Genomic DNA, 18,388 nt, shown 5'->3' with positions numbered 1-18,388 from the left:
GTAGGGTTCCCTTTGATGTAATTTTCCTGAAAATTTGCTTTGCGATGTCCAATTTTGATTCACACTGTACAATAATATGTTTGATTGTTTGGCATGACCTTTGGTTGATTTGGTTTTTAAAGGTGGTTGGTGATTTTTGATTTTTTTTTTTGCTTCTTGTTATACCTGATATATCAGATGATTCAGCATCGACATCTAGAGAACAGCTGCCAATTGAATCCATACTTCGATCCATAACTTTGTACACGGCGGTGTGTTGTTGCGCTGTAGCAAACAATTTTGTTGGGGGTGACGTTTTGAAACACTTTTGATTATCGCGAGAGCCAAACAAAAAACAATGTAAACAACAACTCTTGTTTTCTCTTCAGCTGCTGCTCCCTGCGTTCCTCTTATCTCACCAAGAGAGATGGATGAGTGGGTGGATGGTTGGTTGTTCAAGTTGTACCAAGTAATTGCATTAGATTTCGTTCCAAAACTGTTGATGCCGTTCGTTAAATGATCGTCGTTGATAAAATAGAGTTGTGGACAAACAACAATAATGGTGGAGGAGTAGTAATATTTGTTGGTGGTGGTGGTGTTGGTTGATGGTCATTCAGTAGGTTGGTTGGTTGGTTGTTTGGAGAATAAAACACAAAAATATTATCAAAGACACACACAAACACAGAGACACAAGTAGACAACACAAAACAGAAACAAAGATACAAAATAAAGATAATAAGAAATTTAAAGAAAATATAAACAAAATTGAAGTTTCTTTTCCGTTAATTGCTAATTAATTGAGAGGCAAGGCATATCATCAACTATCAATGAGAGCGGGAGAGAAATGAAGCAGAAAAAAAACAAAACTCATAAACAACTCAAGTCAAGCGAGCCAAGTGATCAGAGATAAAAACAATAACAAAGTAAATAAATAAAGAAAAAAATCAAACGGAAATAAAACAAATTACATCAAAAGGCAACAAAATAGAAAACAAAACAAAATTATCAACAGAAAGAGTAAATAAAAGAAATTCGACAACAACAAAAAATGGGAAACTATGGTTAGTTAGTAAATAAAAAACATCAACAAGGCAGGCGGGCAAGGCAATTCATTTATTTATGATGTCTTATCGGGACCATCAGCAAAAGAGGCAGACATTCAGCAGGCTCATAAGAAAAATTAACAACTACCAGAGGCAGGCAGACATGCAGCCAGGCCGGCTGACAGTCAGTAAAACAAAACAAAAAAATCGCTTCATAAAAACTAATTTAAATCAATAAATCGTTTACAAAAAGTTGTTCAACAAAATAGCTAACTGTTTTATAAATGCAGTGGATTAATGGCTACAAATCACGATACTGTAAATCAAGCAAGTAATTGAAGGCAAAAAGCAAACTTATGGATAAATAGATATATATTTTTGCTAAAAAGGATTTTAAATGTGATTTGATAATATTAATTATTTTTTCTAAAGAAGATATGTTCAATAATTCAAATAGCAATGTCATAGAATATCATCTATCCTCCCACAAAAATTTCACGTGCATCATGCGACGTTTACATTGAAGCTCTTTGCCCCATCATAATTTATAAATCCGGGCAAATTTAACGTAAGTATAAATAGAAGACCTATAACAAAATTGTTTATGAATGGAAATTCTGACCCATAGATGGCGCCATAAAATTTGAATTCATATGACGTTTAAATATCAAATGAGAGTCATATGTAAAGTACCTTTTTACATTTTATCTTAGCTCTTTTAGGACAGAATTTTAAAATTTTCGAACAAATTTTAAACTTTAGCAAGTTGTAAAGAATCACTTAAATGTTCCGCAAGTTATGACAGATAATAGCATTGAAAAAGGTGAAGGTATATCATCTTCACAACAGATCTTGTGTTAGCACTAATGTTTGTATAAATGAAATTTGAAGAGAAACGCTTCCTTCGAGGGTTTTGTTTTTCATAATCTTGAACCCTATGGGGGGAGGTACCAGAAGAAATGATCCGATCTTTATAACAGATCTTGTGTTGATAAAAATATTGAGAGTTACCAAATCTGAAGGGAATCGGATGTTTATTTGTTTTATGAGCTTCGTGGATATTCAAAATTTTAACCCTTTGTGGGGGAGGTACCAGAAGGAGTAGACCAATATATTCCATCTTTGCACCAGACTTTGGGATAATATAAATATTTTGATGTGTGTAATTTGAAGAGAACCAGATTGTTGTTCCGGATTTTATGCCCATTTTGGTTATTCAAAATTGTTACCCTTTGTGGGGGAGGTACCAGAAGGAATGGTCCGATCTCTACCATATTTTTAACAGATCTTGTGTTGATAGATATATTAGGATTTGTCAGTCTGATTGTAATTTCACGTTTTATGAGCTTCGTTTTAGATATTCAAAATTGTTACCCTTTGTGGGAGAGGTACCAGAAGGGATGGTCCGATCTCTTGTGTTGGTAGAAATATTAAAGAGTGTCAAGTCTGATTGTAATTTCACGTTTTATGAGCTTCATATATATTCAAAATGTTGACTCTTTGTGGGGGAGGTACCAGAAGGAGTGGATCGACGTATTTCATCTTCACACCAGACCTTGGGGTAATAAAAATATTGTGATGTGTGAAATTTTAAGACAATCGTACTCATATATCACATTTTATAAGCCATATAATTATTCAAAATGTTGACGCCTTGTGGGGGAGGTAGTTGATGGAGTGGACCGGCATTGCCCGTTTTTGGCACCTGACCTAGCACTGATGCAAAGTTGGAGCAAAATCGGATAATCCTTCCTCTTTCTGTGCAGTAAAATATTTTCTTTGAAAATTACAACCTTTTGTGGGGGAGGTACCAGAAGAAGTGGGCCGATATTGTCCATCTCCGAACTCGATCTAAGTTTGACAATAATATTACGATGTGCCAAGTTTGGACCAAATTGGATACTCTCTTCGAGAGTTAACATGCACACCAGCCAGACGGACGGGCGGACATCGCTAGATCGACTCCAAATGTTCTGAAACGGATTTGGTCCAAAGAGAGGGTGTAAAAAAATGAAAACGGGGACGGACATGGCCTTCTATCTCAATTCGTTCAAAGGTTAGCGGGATTACAACAGACAGACAGACGGACATCGCTGGATCGTCTTAGAATTTTACGCTGATCCAGAATATATATACATTGTAGGGTCTATAATGAATATTTCGAGGAGTTACATACGGAATGACGAAGCTAATATACCCTTCATAAAATGGTAGAGGTTATAAAATATAAGAAGATTGTCTAGTGCAGAGCAGGACGGAGAGTGTTATTCATGTCCTCCCATTTTTCTTAATCTCTGATTCAAATGACCCTGAGTGTGAGGTGTGGAGAATATTACTCTCATACATGTGTGCCTAACTCTTGCCTGGTCCTTTTCTTCAGGGTTTCTCCTAGTTAAAACCGCCAATACAAGTACTTATTCCCCCAACCCAATGTCGATTAAAATCAATTAATCGAAAGTCGAATCCTACTTTTGGGGAACCTTATTCCAAATCTCCTTTTCAAAGAAAGTCTTTAAAACATTTAATCTCTCTCTCTTAATTTCACATTTAGGTTAATTACTTTCTAAATTCCCAAAATCCAACAAAATCGAATGCCAACATCCAAATACAATTTTCAATCGTATAAAATTTCACTAAAATTTAAGCATAACGTGCTGGGAATAATTTATTTAATTAAATTTCTTTCAACAGAATTTCAACAACAACAAAAAATCCACCAAAAAATAAGATTTCGCCAAAAATCTTTTGTGATTCGCTGGCTGGCAAACAATTGAACCAACTATTGATGATTTCTTTCATATCCGGAGGAGAAAAGAGAGTGAGAGAGGAAGAAGGAGGGGAAGAGGGGATTTAATTGCGCATTAGCAAACAATCTACAAATTATCATTTGGCGAAAGTGCCTTGAACTGATACAAGTTTAGAATAAATAAATCACAGTCAAACAATTAAAAATCCAACTCAACAGTTAGTGGCGAAAAGAAAACTGGATCATTTGAGTTGGCATGGCGATCTACATTTCATTGAATTTTCTAAGTCGTTTTTGCAAAAAAATAAATTGATATGGAATTTTCGCAATATATATGTTTTTCACTTCAAAGGAATGTTTGGTATTTGCAGACAGACATTAAGCCGCCCATTGATGATAGTCAAAGTCCATTAATATCGTCATTTGCATGTGTTCCTATTCCAAGTGATTAACATTCAAAGTAAATATTTTTTATGGATTCTATTTATAACAGGTGAGAGCAATAACAGCAACAATAACAAAAACAGAAAAAACAACACATGTTTAGATAATAAAACTTGTTTGCAAATATACATAAATGCAGGTACTTAAATATTTAGGGAAGATAGTAAAAAAAATAAATTACTTTTCGATATCTCCACCTGTTTGTTTTGAAGCCCACATCAGAATATCGCAGGTTATTGAAAACTATTTTTAGCAGATTACTTCAAAATCTATTGATGACATTTTTGATGATATTTTGGCTAAAAAGAAGAATTTATAGAAAATTATTTAAAAAAGCCCTAAAGTCGGGTATATATGGGAGCTATATCGAAATCTGGACCGATGTCGATAAAATTAGGCAAAGATATTTCTGAGCTGTATTCGATATATTTTCCCTGAATATCGTTGTTACGGAGTGCATATTACGGCTGTGGGTAACAAATATAACAAATCGGATGAACAGCATATATGGGAGCTATAGCTATATCTGAACCGATCCAAATTTGACATGCTAGCTTCTAGACTCAATTCGGTCGTATGTGCCAAATTCCATCCCATTTGGGCAAATATTAGACGTTTGTTGCACAATAAAAGGTAAATCGGACGAAGTTATATATGGAAGCTATATCCAAATCTGAACCGATCTCGATAACATTTAGCAAATGTATTTCAGGGCTGCATTTGATATATTCCCCAAATATTGTTGTTACAGAGTGCATATAACGGCTGCGGAGGACAAAAATAACAAATCGGATGAACAATATATATGGGAGCTATAGCTATATCTGAACCGAATTCGATCAAATTTGGCATGCTTATTTTTAGGCCTAATTTGGTTGCACGTGCAAAATTCCATACTATTCGGGCTGATATTACACGTTTGGTGCACAATAAAAGGCAAATCGGACGAAGATATATATGGGAGCTATATCTAAATTTGTACCGATTATCTTCAATTTCAATAGGGCTCCTACTTGGGGTTGGCAGATGTATATCATCTTCACAACAGATCCTGCTTTAGCAAAAAATTTGAATGCGTGAAATATGAAGAGAGTTGGATGCTTGTTTCGCTTTCTTTGTGGGTTTTGAATCCTGTGTGGGGGAGGTACCAGAAGAAATAGTCCGATTTCTACCATCTTCATAACAGATCTTGTTTTTATGGAAATATTGAGATGTACCAAGTCTGAATGGAATCGGATGTTTATTTCGAGTTTTATGACCTTCATGGATATTCAAAATGTTGACCCTTTATGGGGGAGGTACCAGAAGGAGTGGACCAATTAATCCCATCGTCACAGCAGATCTTGTTTTAGTAGAAATAATGGGATTTGTGAAATATGAAGAGAATAGAATGCTTATTTCAGATTTTATGATCGTTTTGGTTATTCAAAACTTTGACCCTTTGTGTGGGAGGTACCAGAAGGAATGGATAGATTTCTACCATCTTTATAACAAATCTTGTGTTGATGGAAATATTGAGATGTACTACGTCTGAATGGAATCCGATGATTAGTTCGCGTCTTATGACCTTCATGGATATTCAAAATGTTGACCCTTTGTGGGGAAGGTACCAGAAGGAGGGTGCCAATATATCTTCATCATCACAGCAGATCTTGTTTTAGTAGAAATAATGGGATGTGTGATATATAAAGAGAATCGAATGCTTATTTCAGATTTTATGATCGTTTTGGTTATTCAAAACTTTGACCCAATTAATGGGAGGTACAAGAAGAAATGGTCCGATCTCTACCATCTTTATAACAGTTCTTTTATGTATGGAAATATGGAGCTGTACCAAGTCTGAATAGAATCAGATGTTAATTTCGCGTTTTATGAGCTTCAAAATGTTGACCCTTTGTGGCCCAAAGGGGGTTGCCCTATATATTCCATCTTCACGCCAGACCTTGGGTTAATAAAGAATATTGTTATGTGTGTAATTTGAAGAGAACCGGATGCTAATTTCAGATTTTATGATCGTTTTGGTTATTCAAAACTTTGACCCTTTGTGGGGGAGGTACCAGAATTGATGGATCGATCTCTACCATATTTATAACAGATCTTATGTTGATGGAAATATTCTGAAGTCTGAACGGAATCGGATGTTCATTTCGCGTTTTATAAGCTTCATGAATGTTCGAAATATTGACAATTTGTGGGAGAGGTACCATAAGGAGTTGACCATCGTCCATCGTCACACCAGATCTTGGGTTAATAAAAATATTGGGATGTATGTAATATGAAGACAATCTGACTCTTACACCACATTTTAAAAGAGTTATAAATATTCAAAATGTTGACCCTTTGTGACTTAGAACTAATGCAAATATTAGGATTTGCAAAGTTGAAGCAAAATGTTTCTGCGCAGTAATTTTAATTTTTTTTTTTTGAAAATTTCTAACTTTTGTTGGGGTGGTACCAGTAGGAGTGGTCCGATATTGCCCATCTCCGAACGCAATCTAAGTTTGATAATAATATGACGATGTACCAAGTTTGGATCTAATCGGATACTCCCTTCGAGAGTTATCGTGAGCACCAGCCAGACAGATAGACGTGCGGATATCGCTAGATCGACTCCAAATGTCCTGAAACATATTTGGTCCAAAGAGTCCTATGGTCTAAAACCGTTATTTCGATGAGGTACGTTTTGGACGTATCAAATTATATATACCCTCTCCTCTAGCCATATGGCTGAGAGTAAAAAAGTGTGATAAGCGCCTAGAAGTATGCTATGGAAATGTTAATGAGAAATGTGGAAAACTATACTTTATTAATGGCTTAAATTACATCTATTTTGTACCCTCCATCATTGTATGGAGGGTATATTAAGTTTGCCATTCCCTTTGTAATACCTCGAAATATACATGTTAGACCCCACAAAGTATATATATTCTTGATCAGCATAAAATTCTATGGCGATTTAGAGATGTCCGTCCGTCTATTCGTCTGTGGAAATCACTCTAGCTTCTGAACGAAATGAAGTAGGTTGATAAAATTTTACTCAAATGTATATTATGTCTGCAGGACTTTTGGTATTGAAAATTGGCCATGTAGGTCCACGTTTTGGTATAGCCCCCATATAATGATACCTCCCTATTTTCGGTATTTTGATGATTTAAGCGACAATATTTACCGGAATTGTTTCAAATTTAGTATTTAACGTTCGTAATGGATACTACAGCCTATGACAGAAAATTGTCTGTGAAGGTCCACGCTTTCTTATAGCCCCTATATAACGACACCTCCCGATTGTCGGTATTTTGATGATTTAAGCGACATTATTTACCGGAAATGTCTCAAATTTGGTATTTGAAGTTCGCAACGGATACTACAGCCTATGACAGAAAATTGTTCGTGAAGGTCCGATGTAGCCCCCATATAACGATACCTCCCGATATTTGGTATTTTGATGATTTTAGCGACATTATTACAGCCTATGACAGACTTTTTTCAAATTTGGTATTTGAAGTTCATGATGGATACTATAGCCTATGACAGAAAATTGTTTGAGCAGGTCCGCGTTTTGGTGTAGCCCCCATTAATAGTACCTCTCTATATTCAGTATTTTGATGACTTTAGCTATATTACTCACCGATTTTTTATTTTCAATTTTCGCATTCGAATATTGTAATGGCTTATGACAAAAGCTGCCTGCCTATGCAGGTCCACGTTGTCGTATATATATCGTGGCTACAATCGGTATTTTTAACGGATTTTATTTTATTATTATAATTTTTTTTTTTTTTTTTTTTTGAAAATTACCAAATTCCTTCCAAATGGTGTTGTGTATTAAAAGTTCGGCACGGCTGAACTTAAAGCTTTCTAATTTGTTAGAATATCTCAAAGTCTTCAGCATACTGAAGGCTTAAAAATATCGTCTATCCACATAGAACTTTAAACATATATTTTTCTCTATAGAAGGTTTAGCTACCTTAGCTAAATCAGGTTTCTCAGAATCTTTTGGCTTTTTCAAAGTGTGGGATGTTGAGGTGAATAAAACACTAATATTTATCCATATCAGAACCTAATACCGTCTTCCCCTTTTTCTCTAAGCGACACACGTCAATTTTTTGTTCGACTTTTCCATCTCCCATTTCAACAGCTTGACAGTGCAAGTGCAAGTGATAGCTCAAACGAAAAACAAAAGCAAATTATATCTCCCCCCATGGAAATGACAAACATTACGTAAGTCCATCCTCATTAAAAATACAGTTTTCTGCATTTGCAGAAAAAAAAAACAAAAAGAAAAAACAATTAAGTTGTAAAAACTATATATGTAGCAACAATTGCTCCCATTTTTAGCCATTTGCGTGTTGAATATATTTTTCACGAATACCATTTGAAATAACAACAAATAAAGATGATCGTGGCGTTTTATATTTCATATATAGACTATGACCATAATCAGAAAAAGAAGAAGAACGCTGATATAACTGCTGTGTATTCAAATATAAATTGCATGAGGAATTTGGTTAGGAAAAAGCTAAATGGGTAGAGATTTTTCATAACCTCAAAATTACTAGAAGTCAATAATTAACGAAGAGTAGGTCTTAAATATGTACCCTTTAATTGTTGATTTGTAAAAATTTTAGGTTATGAAATATCCAGCACCGCCCAGTTCCCATAATAAAAAACAGTTTTGAATAAATTAAAGTGGAGGGTGAGATGAAAAAACTGCCACAAAGTCAAAAGCCATAATTTTTACATTTTTTTTTTAATTTTATTGAATGAAAGTAAAAATTGTCGGAAATAGCATCAAAGTTTAGAATAAATTTAGATTTGTTCGAATTGGTCACCTTTGACACGAATTAAGGCCTTCAAACGGCCAATGAAACCGTCACACTCTGCCCGAATGTTGCTCTGCGATATTTTGGCCTATTCCCGGCGAAGCGCTTGCTCGAGGTGATCGACACTTTGGTATTTTTTAGTGTCAACCTTGCTTTCCAAAAATTCCCAGACACAATAGTCCAACGAATCGGTATCCGGAGATTTTGGTGGCCATTATGCGCTGGAATGGAAGCGAGGAACCTCATTTTGTAACCATTCTTGGGTGGCGCGATGGTGCTGAGTGCGATGGTGCTGAGTCCTGTGGAATGTCCTAGTTCTGCGCCAAAATGTTTCCGCGCCCAAGGCTTTAATACACCCTCCAGAATATTTTCGCAACAATATTCGGCATTTATTCTAATGCCACGGTCGATTAATACGAGCGGAGAACGACCATCGGCAGTTATGGCAGTCCACAGCATCACCATGGCCGGCACTTGAGTTCTGGTGGCCAACCGAAGGTGCACATTTTCAGCTGACCTCTTTGACAAGTAAACACGATCATTTTGTTTGTCTAAAAACTGCTCGACAAGGAATGTTTTCTCATCGGAGAAAACCAAATTCGTCAGTTCACCCTTTTCGGCCAAGCGAAGCAACTCTTTAGCTCTTTTGAGCCTATTTTCTTTCTGTTGCGGTGTAAGTTCTTGCACTTTTTGGAATTTCAATGGCTTTACCCCGAGCTCATTTTTCAATATTTGCCAAATGAAATATTGCGATATATTCAGCTCACGAGCCATTTTTCGGCCACTGCGAGGCGGGTTTCGATCAAGTCGCTTCTTTACTTTTTGAACCATTTCTGCTGATGTTGCTGTCCACTTCCTTAACGTCGCTACTGGCTACGCTACCAGTATCACGGTAACGAGCAATGTTACGGGAGACACAAAAGATTTATTCACATTTAAATGCTGGAGTACTCCGACGATAGCCACTTGTGGTTTTCCAGCCAAATATAAAGAAATCACACTATCACGCTTGAATTCCATCACGAATAACTTTTTTTTTCTGGAAAATTCTCACCAAAATACTTTTGTACGCTTGTAAACAATATAATGAGCTGTCACTGGAAAAATTTTAACAGCTGTCGAACGAGTGGCTTCGAAATGACGGCAGTCTCAAATTGGTTGCAGTTTTTTCATCTCACCCTGTATAGCAACATGGAGAGTTTTAATATAAATCAATTTTGAGTAAATAAAGTTGAAGATCCCTAAGAAGATTGTTTTTTTGGCATAAGTCATTGGCTACTTTTTTCGTAATAAAAAAGAGTGTTTAGGTAGGCCTAGTTCGGCCCATAATTCCATTATATTTGACAAAATTGATTTTCCCAATTTTTCTAAAGAAAAAGATGCTGGGGACAAGTTTTTCAATAAATTATTTGTAAATTTTTTGTTTTGAGCAGGAAATTGTTTGACATTCAAGGTCCTTAGATCCATGCACAGCGACCACAATTGCCGATAAATTTAATCACCACCTACCCACCTCGCTATAAATGTCACATTGGAAATAACTTATTTGTGATTTTGCCTTGGCATCCTAGTCATGATGATGGGGTAATACTAAAGAAATCCGAAGGTTATTACTCTTTGGCAAGAGAAAAAAACCCTCCAAATCTTAACACGGGTAGTGGTAGTGGTGTTGTTGCTGCTGGCGATTTATTAAAGGCGACATATCGTCATATATTTGTAAAGACATGCAAGTATATAATTTTTTTGCCTTGCATTAATTATTAATAAATTATACAGATCATCATCCGCATCGATTTAATAGCCACCAACAAAGTTTTGCGGTTTTTGTAAGCGTTATTACCACAGTGTCATCACCATTCATTGTTGTGGTAGTCATCGGTTTTTTTAAAGTATTTCATGCCAAAGTGGGGAGGGGGTGGAGGGGTTTACAAAAAGCGGTGAATGCACCATATTATATTTACACAGTGTGATTATAAATAAACCGAAAATATGTACGTATGAATGTGTGGTATGCACACACACACACACACACACACATCCATAACAAACCACTTGGCAAAAAAAAAAATAATATCTTGTAAAAATCTCATTGTGTTCACATTTCATACCCGTGGAATTTCATATAACGAAATAAATAATCGCGTGAATAATAAAAGTAAAAGTAAGACACATCGACAGAGGATTACATGCAGACTGACACAAAGACAATTTCGAACGGTATCATTTTTTTATTTATAAAAAAATAAGAAACCAAGAAAAATACTTATAAAAGAACTGTGGATGTTTTTTAAGCCATGGAGGAGCTCGCAAGGCAACTAAACGTTAACTTATGGAGGTTCTTCTAGCAATAGAAGAGCTCGGAAGATGTCTAACGATCTTCTAACCTAAGAAGATTTCTAAAGGGTTTTTTAAAAATAAAGAAAATCTGCAAAAACCCTACAAAATATTGCACCCTAAGTGTAGCTCTCTGCCCATATACAGATAAAACCTAAGGAATCATATGATCATAAAAGAAGGTCTCGCATTTTCAGAAAACCGTATGAAGCATTTTAACAGTACCGGTTTTTTGTTTTTTTTTTTTTTACAAGTTTTCAGTGGTCTTTTAAAAACCGATATTCTACTGGACACTTCACAGGTCTTCCATAAATGGAATACCTTCCACATATCTTCTATGGATAGCATACATTCCACAAATGATTTTCTTCAGGTCTTCATTAAATGGAAAAGCACAGGTTTTTTATACGTAGAATAGCTCCTAAGGGTCTGCTATATGTAGAATACCTCCCAGAGATGTTCCACATTTAAAATAGCTCCCACAGGTTTTCTAAATGTAGAATATCTTCCACAGGCGATTTATAGGTAAAATAGGCGATTTATAGGATTTTCTATATGTAGAATAGCTTCAACATGCCTCCTATATGTAGAACCGTTTCTACGGTTCCACAAGTCCGCTATATGTTAATACCTTCCGCAGGTCCTTCACATGTAGAATATGTTCCACAGGTTCTTCTAGAAAAAGCGAAGAATATGAAAGATGATTTTCCATGGAAGGCCTGTGGGAGGTCTCTTCCATAGAAGACCTGTGGGAGGTCTTCTCTCAAAGAAAACCTTGTGGAACCTCTTGTCTCATAGAAGTTCTTCGGGAAGCTCTTCCTCCATAGAAGCCTTGTGGAAGGTTTCCTTCCATAGAATACCGTCCAGGTTTTTTATCCATAAAAGACCCGTGAAGTTATTCTCTCCATAAAAGACCAATGGAAGGTCTTCTATTTATAGAAGGGCTGTGGCAGGTCTTCTACCCATAAAACCCGGTGGAGGGTCTTCTATCCATAGAGGACCTGTGGAAGTTATTCAATCCATAAAAGACCTGTGGAAGATCTTCTATCCATTGAAGCCCCGTGGAAGGTCTTCCATCTGTGGAAGATCTATGGAAGGTCTTCTTCCAAAGAAGACCTTGTGGAAGGCATATATCCATAGAAGATCTGTGGATGGTATTCTTCGATAGAAGATCTTGTGAAAGGCATCTATCCATAGAAGATCTACGGAAGGTCTTCTTCCATAGAAGACCTTGTGGAAGGTGTTCTATCTATAAAAGACCTGTAGGAGGTCTTCTATCCATAGAAAATCTGTGGGAGGTCTTCTATCCAGAAAAGACCTGTGCGTGGTCTTCTATCCATACAAGATCTGGGGAAGATTTTATATACATGGAGAACATGTGGAAGGTCTTGTATCTAGTGAATGTCTTATATCTATACAAGACCTGTGGATAGCCTTCTATCCATAGGATACCTGTGGAAGACAGTTCTTCTATCTATATCTACATCTTCTGTCTAGTGGAATGTCTTCTATCCATAGACGACCTGTGCAAGGTCTTCTAACTGCAGAAGACCTGTGGAAGGTCTTCTATCCATTAAAAACCTATGGAAGGTTTTATACATCAATAGAAGACCTGTGGAAGGACTTCTTCCATAGAAGTCTTGTGGAAGGTCTCTTCTTCCATAGAAGACCTTGTGGGAGGTCTTCAATCCATAGAAGACCTATGTGAGGTCTCCCATCCATAGAAGACCTTGTGGAAGGTCCTCCATCCATAGAAGACCTTGTGGAATGTCCTCCATCCATAGAAGACCTTGTGGAAGGTCTTCCTCCATAGAAGACCTGTGGAAGGTCTTCTTCTCTGTGAAAGGTTTTCTTTTATAGAAGTCCTTGTGAAAGGTTGTCTTCCATAGAAGTTCTTTTGGAGAGTATTCTTCCATAGAAGACCTGTCTTCCTGTCTTTTTCTACAGAAGATCTTTGGGAGTTCTCTATCAATAGAAGACCTTGTGAAAACCTTATGGAAGGTCTTCTTCTTGATGTAAGACATTAAGGCGAAATTGATCTAAAAAATCTTTCAAATTTTCAAAATATCTAAAATAGGGAGTTAATACGAGGGGTGGGTCGATATCTCCCATATTCACACAAGATCTTGTGGTGGTAAAAATATTGGAAAATTAAAGGTTTGAAAAGAACCGGATGCTTATTTCGCAATTCATGAGCGTTTCGGTTATTCAAAATTTTGACCCTTTGTGGGGGAGGCACTGCAAAGAAAAAGTCGATATCTCCCATCTTCACAACAGATCTTCTGCTGACTGATATATTGGGAAGTTTAAGGTTTGAAAAGAATCGGATGTTTATTTCGCAATTCATGAGCGTTTCGGTTATTCAAAATGTGGGCCCCTTTGTGGCGGAGGTACAAGAAAGAGACTGGGCAATATTTCGCAACTTCACATTAGATCTTGTATTTGTAGAAATGTTGGAAAGCGTAAAGTTTGAAGAGTAACGGATGCTTATTTAACAATTCCCGAGGGTTTCGGTTATCCAAATGTTGACCCTTCGTGGGGGAGGTACCAGAAAGAGAAAGTCGATATCTCCAATTTTCACACCAGATCTTGTGTTGATTGAAATATTGAAATGTGTAAGGTTTGAAAAGAGTTGGATGTTTCTTTTTCGCAATTCATGAGCGATTTGGTTATTCAGAATGTTGTTCCTTTGTGGGAGAGGTTCCAGAAGGCGTGTCCTATATTTCCCAATTTCACACCATATCTTGAGTTGGTAGAAATATAGGAATGTGTGAAGTTTGCAAAGGATCGTATGCTTATTTCGCATATTATAGAGGTTATAATTATTCAAGGCCTTCTATTCGCGTTTAGGTTATTCAAAATGTTGACCCCTTTGTGGGAGAGGTATCACAGAAGGTGTGTCCTATATTTTCCCAATTTTACACCAGATCTTGTTTTGGTAGAAATATAGGAATGAGTGGAGTTTGCAAAGGATCCTATGCTTATTTTGCATATAATAGAGGTTATAAGTATTCTATTCATAGGAGACCTTTATAATTTCTTATTTCCCCAGAAGATATGTGGACGGTCTTCGATCCGTTGAAAACTTGTGAAAGATCTTCTACCAACAGAAGACTAATTTATGGTCTTCTATCCGTACTTCTTCTGTGGAAATTATTCTCTTCATAGAATTCCCGCTGAAGCTCTTCTTTCTATCGAAGACCCATGGAAGTTCTTCCATCCATAGAAGATGTATGGAAGGTGTTCTATCTTCACTCAAAATTTTTTTATTTGATCCAAAAGCCACAATTGCCAATTCTTGTTTTTTCAAAATAAATCAAAACCAGTTCATCACACAGTCACCTCTATTTTTGTGTGTTTTCTGAAAGACCTGAGCGTTGGATTAATTCCAAGCTTTAATTGAGTTCTCTTGCCGTTTATGAACGAGGGTGTGAATCACAACAGTTATACGCAAGTGTTCGATTAGCTGCGGTTCGGTCTTTAAGGTCATAATTATAATAATTGTCTTTTGGAATACTACGACGGACGACTACGACTCGGCCATATATTGAAGGAAAACTTGAATGCGTCGCGACTTATTTGTCAAATGAATGACGTTTTCGGTGGTGGTTTTGCGTCTTTTTTTTTTTTTCTTTTTGTTTTTTGCTTTATAATTAACAATAACTTAATAATATTTTTGCATATTGTCAAATGAATTTATTAAAACAATACGTAGATAAGCGGAAATACTTTGCATTGGTAATTGTTGTTCCCTTTGAGTTTATGATACACGCTGCCGCGTTCGATAGTCAAAACGATACTGACTTAGCTCGGAGAGTGTGGACTTTTTGTTATTGTCGTTGACGATCGACTTGCTGGCTGGCTGGCTAAGTGACTAAGTGACAAAATTTAGCCATGCGGTGGGGGTTTATTAAGTGACAAGTTAAAAGCTTTGAAATGAATTGAAACAAGTCCAGTTTTTGTCTACGGGTGTTGATTTGAAAAAAAAAAAAATAATCAGAAAATAAAACAAAAAGAACAAATAAACTTGTCCACAAATTATTTTTGTAGCTACAAATGTCTTTTGATTTTTTTTTTTTTTTTTTTGTTTTTAAATTTTAATTTGAAATTTCTTAATGTAACTGCATATCTCTTATGTGTTTTCTGTTATTGCCACTACTGTGAGAAAGTTTCAGAGTTCAAAACAAAACCGGCTAATATTTCTAATGAATTGTTCGTTCCGACATAAATGGCTTACAGCAACACCACATGCCGTTACAAATGCCTGCAAAGGTAGCTGGTCGTCGTCGATTAAACTCCCATATAGCGGCTCAAAAGTTTTCAAGTTAATATTAATATGGCCATGTGTGACCATATGTTTGGTGACCGGCTCAGACCGCAATGGTCGCGCATTTCTTCTTCTTCTTCTGTATATTGTTGTCCAATATTATATTAACACCAGCCCAGCTGTCATATTTGGCTAAACCAATGATGGTCAAAATGGTGAATGAATTAGTTTATAATAGGCTGAGGAGGTTGTTGTTGTATTAAATTTCTGATTATTATGGAATTGAGACAACATCAACAAAAAAGGCTGTAACTATGATACCAACTTTAGGGAAATTCCAGGCCTTATAGGGCCATTGAGGTGAAATATTTCGAGAAAAAAATGGTTCAAATTTCCAAAATATCGAAAAAAGGAGTTACCATAAAAAGTGGTACGATATAATCCATCTTCAGGCCCGATCTGGTCTTCATAGAAAAATCGGAATGTGTGAAGTTTGAAAAGAATCGCATGCTTATTATGGGTTTTATGAGCGTTTTGTATTTTCAAAATTTTGACCACTTTGTGGGAAGGTACCAGAAGGAGTGGGTCAAAATTTCTCATCTTTACGCCATTTGTGTGAGGTTTGAAAAGAATCGGATGTTTACTTCGCATATTTTAAAGATCATAAATATTCAAAATTTTGACCCCTCTGTGGGGGGATACCAGATGGGCAGGGCCGATATATTCCATCTTCACACCAGATATTGCATTGGTTGAAGTATTGATAAGAGCGGAGTTTGAAAAGAATCGGATGCTTGTTTCGCATTTTATGAGCGATATAATTTTTCAAAACTTTGACCCCTTTGTGGGGGAGGTGCCAATAGGAGTTGGACGATATATCGCGTTTTCACACCAGATCGAGTGTTGGTTGAAATATTTTAAAGTATGAAATTTGAAAAGGTTCGGATGCTTACTTCGCATATTATAATAGTTATAAATATTCAAAATTTTGACCCCTTTGTGGGGGAGGTACCAGAAAGAGAGGGCCGATATCTCCCATCTTCACACCAGATCTTTCGTTGGTTGAAGTATTGGCAATCGCGAAGTTTGAAAAGAATCGGATGCGTATTTCGCATTATATGAGTGTGTTGATTATTCAAAATGTTGACCTTCTTGTGGGGGAGGTACCGGAAGGACAGGGCCGATATATTACATCTTCACACCAAATCCTGGTTTGGTTAAAGTATTGGAAAACGCGACGTTTGGAAAGATTCGCATCCATATTACCCACCGTATGAGCGTTTTGATTTTTCAAAATTTTGACCCCTTTGTGGGGGAGATACCGAAAGGAGTGGAACGATATATCCCATCTTCACACCAGATATTGTGTTAATAAAAATATTGGAATGTGTGAAGTTTTAAAAGAAGCGGATGCGTATTTCGCACATTGTAAAGGTTATAAATATTCAGAATTTTGACCTCTTTGTGGGGAGGTACCAGAAAGATGCGACGATATTTCCCATCTTCACACCAGATCTTGTGTCGATAGAAATATTGGAATGTTTGAAATTTGAAGGGAATCAGATGGTTAATTCGCCTGTTATAAGCGTTATGGTTATTCCAAATTTTGACCCCTTTGTGGGGAAAACACCAAAAAGCGTGGGCCGATATTTCCCATTTTTGCAGTAGATCCTGCGTTGGTTAAAGTATTCGAATGTGTGAAGTTTGCAAAGAATCGGATGTTTATTTCGCATATTAAGAAGGTTTTAATTATTAAAAATATAGACCCAATTGTGGGGAGGTACCAGAGGAAGGGGTACACCATATCCCATTTTCACCTCAGATATTGTGTTAGATAAAATATTGGAATCTGTGAAATTTTAAAAGAATTGGATCCTTATTTCACATTTTATGGTTGTTTTCATTGTTTCAGGGGAGGTACCAGAAGGTGTGGCCGATATGTCACATTCTCACACTAGGTCTTGTGTTGAAAGAAATATTGAAAATTTTAAGACCCCCTGACTATTATTTCACTTCTTAAAAGAGTTAAGATATTTCCAAAATTTGGCCCTTTGAGGGAGAGGTACTACAAGGAGTGGGCCGATATTTTCCATTTTCACACCTGACCTACCACTCATGCAAATAAAAAGATTTGCAAAGCCAGCACAAAATCGGATGAATGCTTTCTTTTTCTTCCGGTAAATTTTTTTTCCAAATTTTATTGTTCATCTCCAAGTTCGATTGAATACTTCAAACAAAGTAACCTGGGATTAAAAAAACGTTATTTCGATGAATCACATTTTTGTCCTATCAAATTATATATACCATTTGTAGTCACATGACTGAGGGTATAAAAAAGACAGAGAATAGCCACATCGGCTGGCCCAGGTTCAGTGGCCCTTTGCTATGTCTCAGGATAGAGATTCCTTAAAACGTATCCTGTCCCTTAAGGTACGTAGCCATTGTAAACAGTAAACCTTCAGAACTGCCTTCTGACATTTTCTCTGTAGACAACCCCTTCAAACAACCTCTTAAGTCCCCTAAAGTCTCTTCCATTTATCACCCAAATTTGTACACAACCTCCACCACCTTCCATTCACAACAATTTCCACCCACCCACAATTTCATCAATGAATATCAAATTCAATGAAAAACATTCATCCTTCTTTCCATTGTGAAAAGATTTCCATTTGAATAGAACAGCATTGTGTGGAGTGCCAAATGTTTGACATTGCAAATTAAAAGAAACATAATAAATAGACAACAAACATCA

At 36.4% G+C, this 18,388-nt stretch overlaps 1 protein-coding gene across 4 annotated transcripts in view; it reads right to left on the bottom strand.

The window, feature by feature from the left end:
• LOC101898811 (uncharacterized membrane protein DDB_G0293934) overlaps positions 1 to 18,388 on the bottom strand; it is a 39,209-nt gene that overhangs the window by 15,842 nt on the left and 4,979 nt on the right. For 2 of the 4 annotated variants that reach the window (XM_005177077.4, XM_059130772.1), the window contains exon 3: positions 166 to 475. The exons of 1 other annotated variant lie outside the window; for it this stretch is intronic. In XM_005177077.4, coding sequence (XP_005177134.1) covers positions 166 to 235 — 70 coding nt within the window. In that variant the 5' untranslated portion in view covers positions 236 to 475. Of the gene's footprint in view, positions 1 to 165; positions 476 to 15,098; positions 15,360 to 18,388 lie in introns of those variants that run through there. One more of the 4 variants, XM_005177080.4, reaches the window with a different exon arrangement.

This window comes from Musca domestica, unplaced genomic scaffold (genome assembly GCF_030504385.1).
Source record: "Musca domestica strain aabys unplaced genomic scaffold, Musca_domestica.polishedcontigs.V.1.1 8, whole genome shotgun sequence".
NCBI classification, from domain to species: Eukaryota; Metazoa; Arthropoda; class Insecta; order Diptera; family Muscidae; genus Musca; species Musca domestica.
This window is presented reverse-complemented; position numbering and strand designations above follow the sequence as displayed.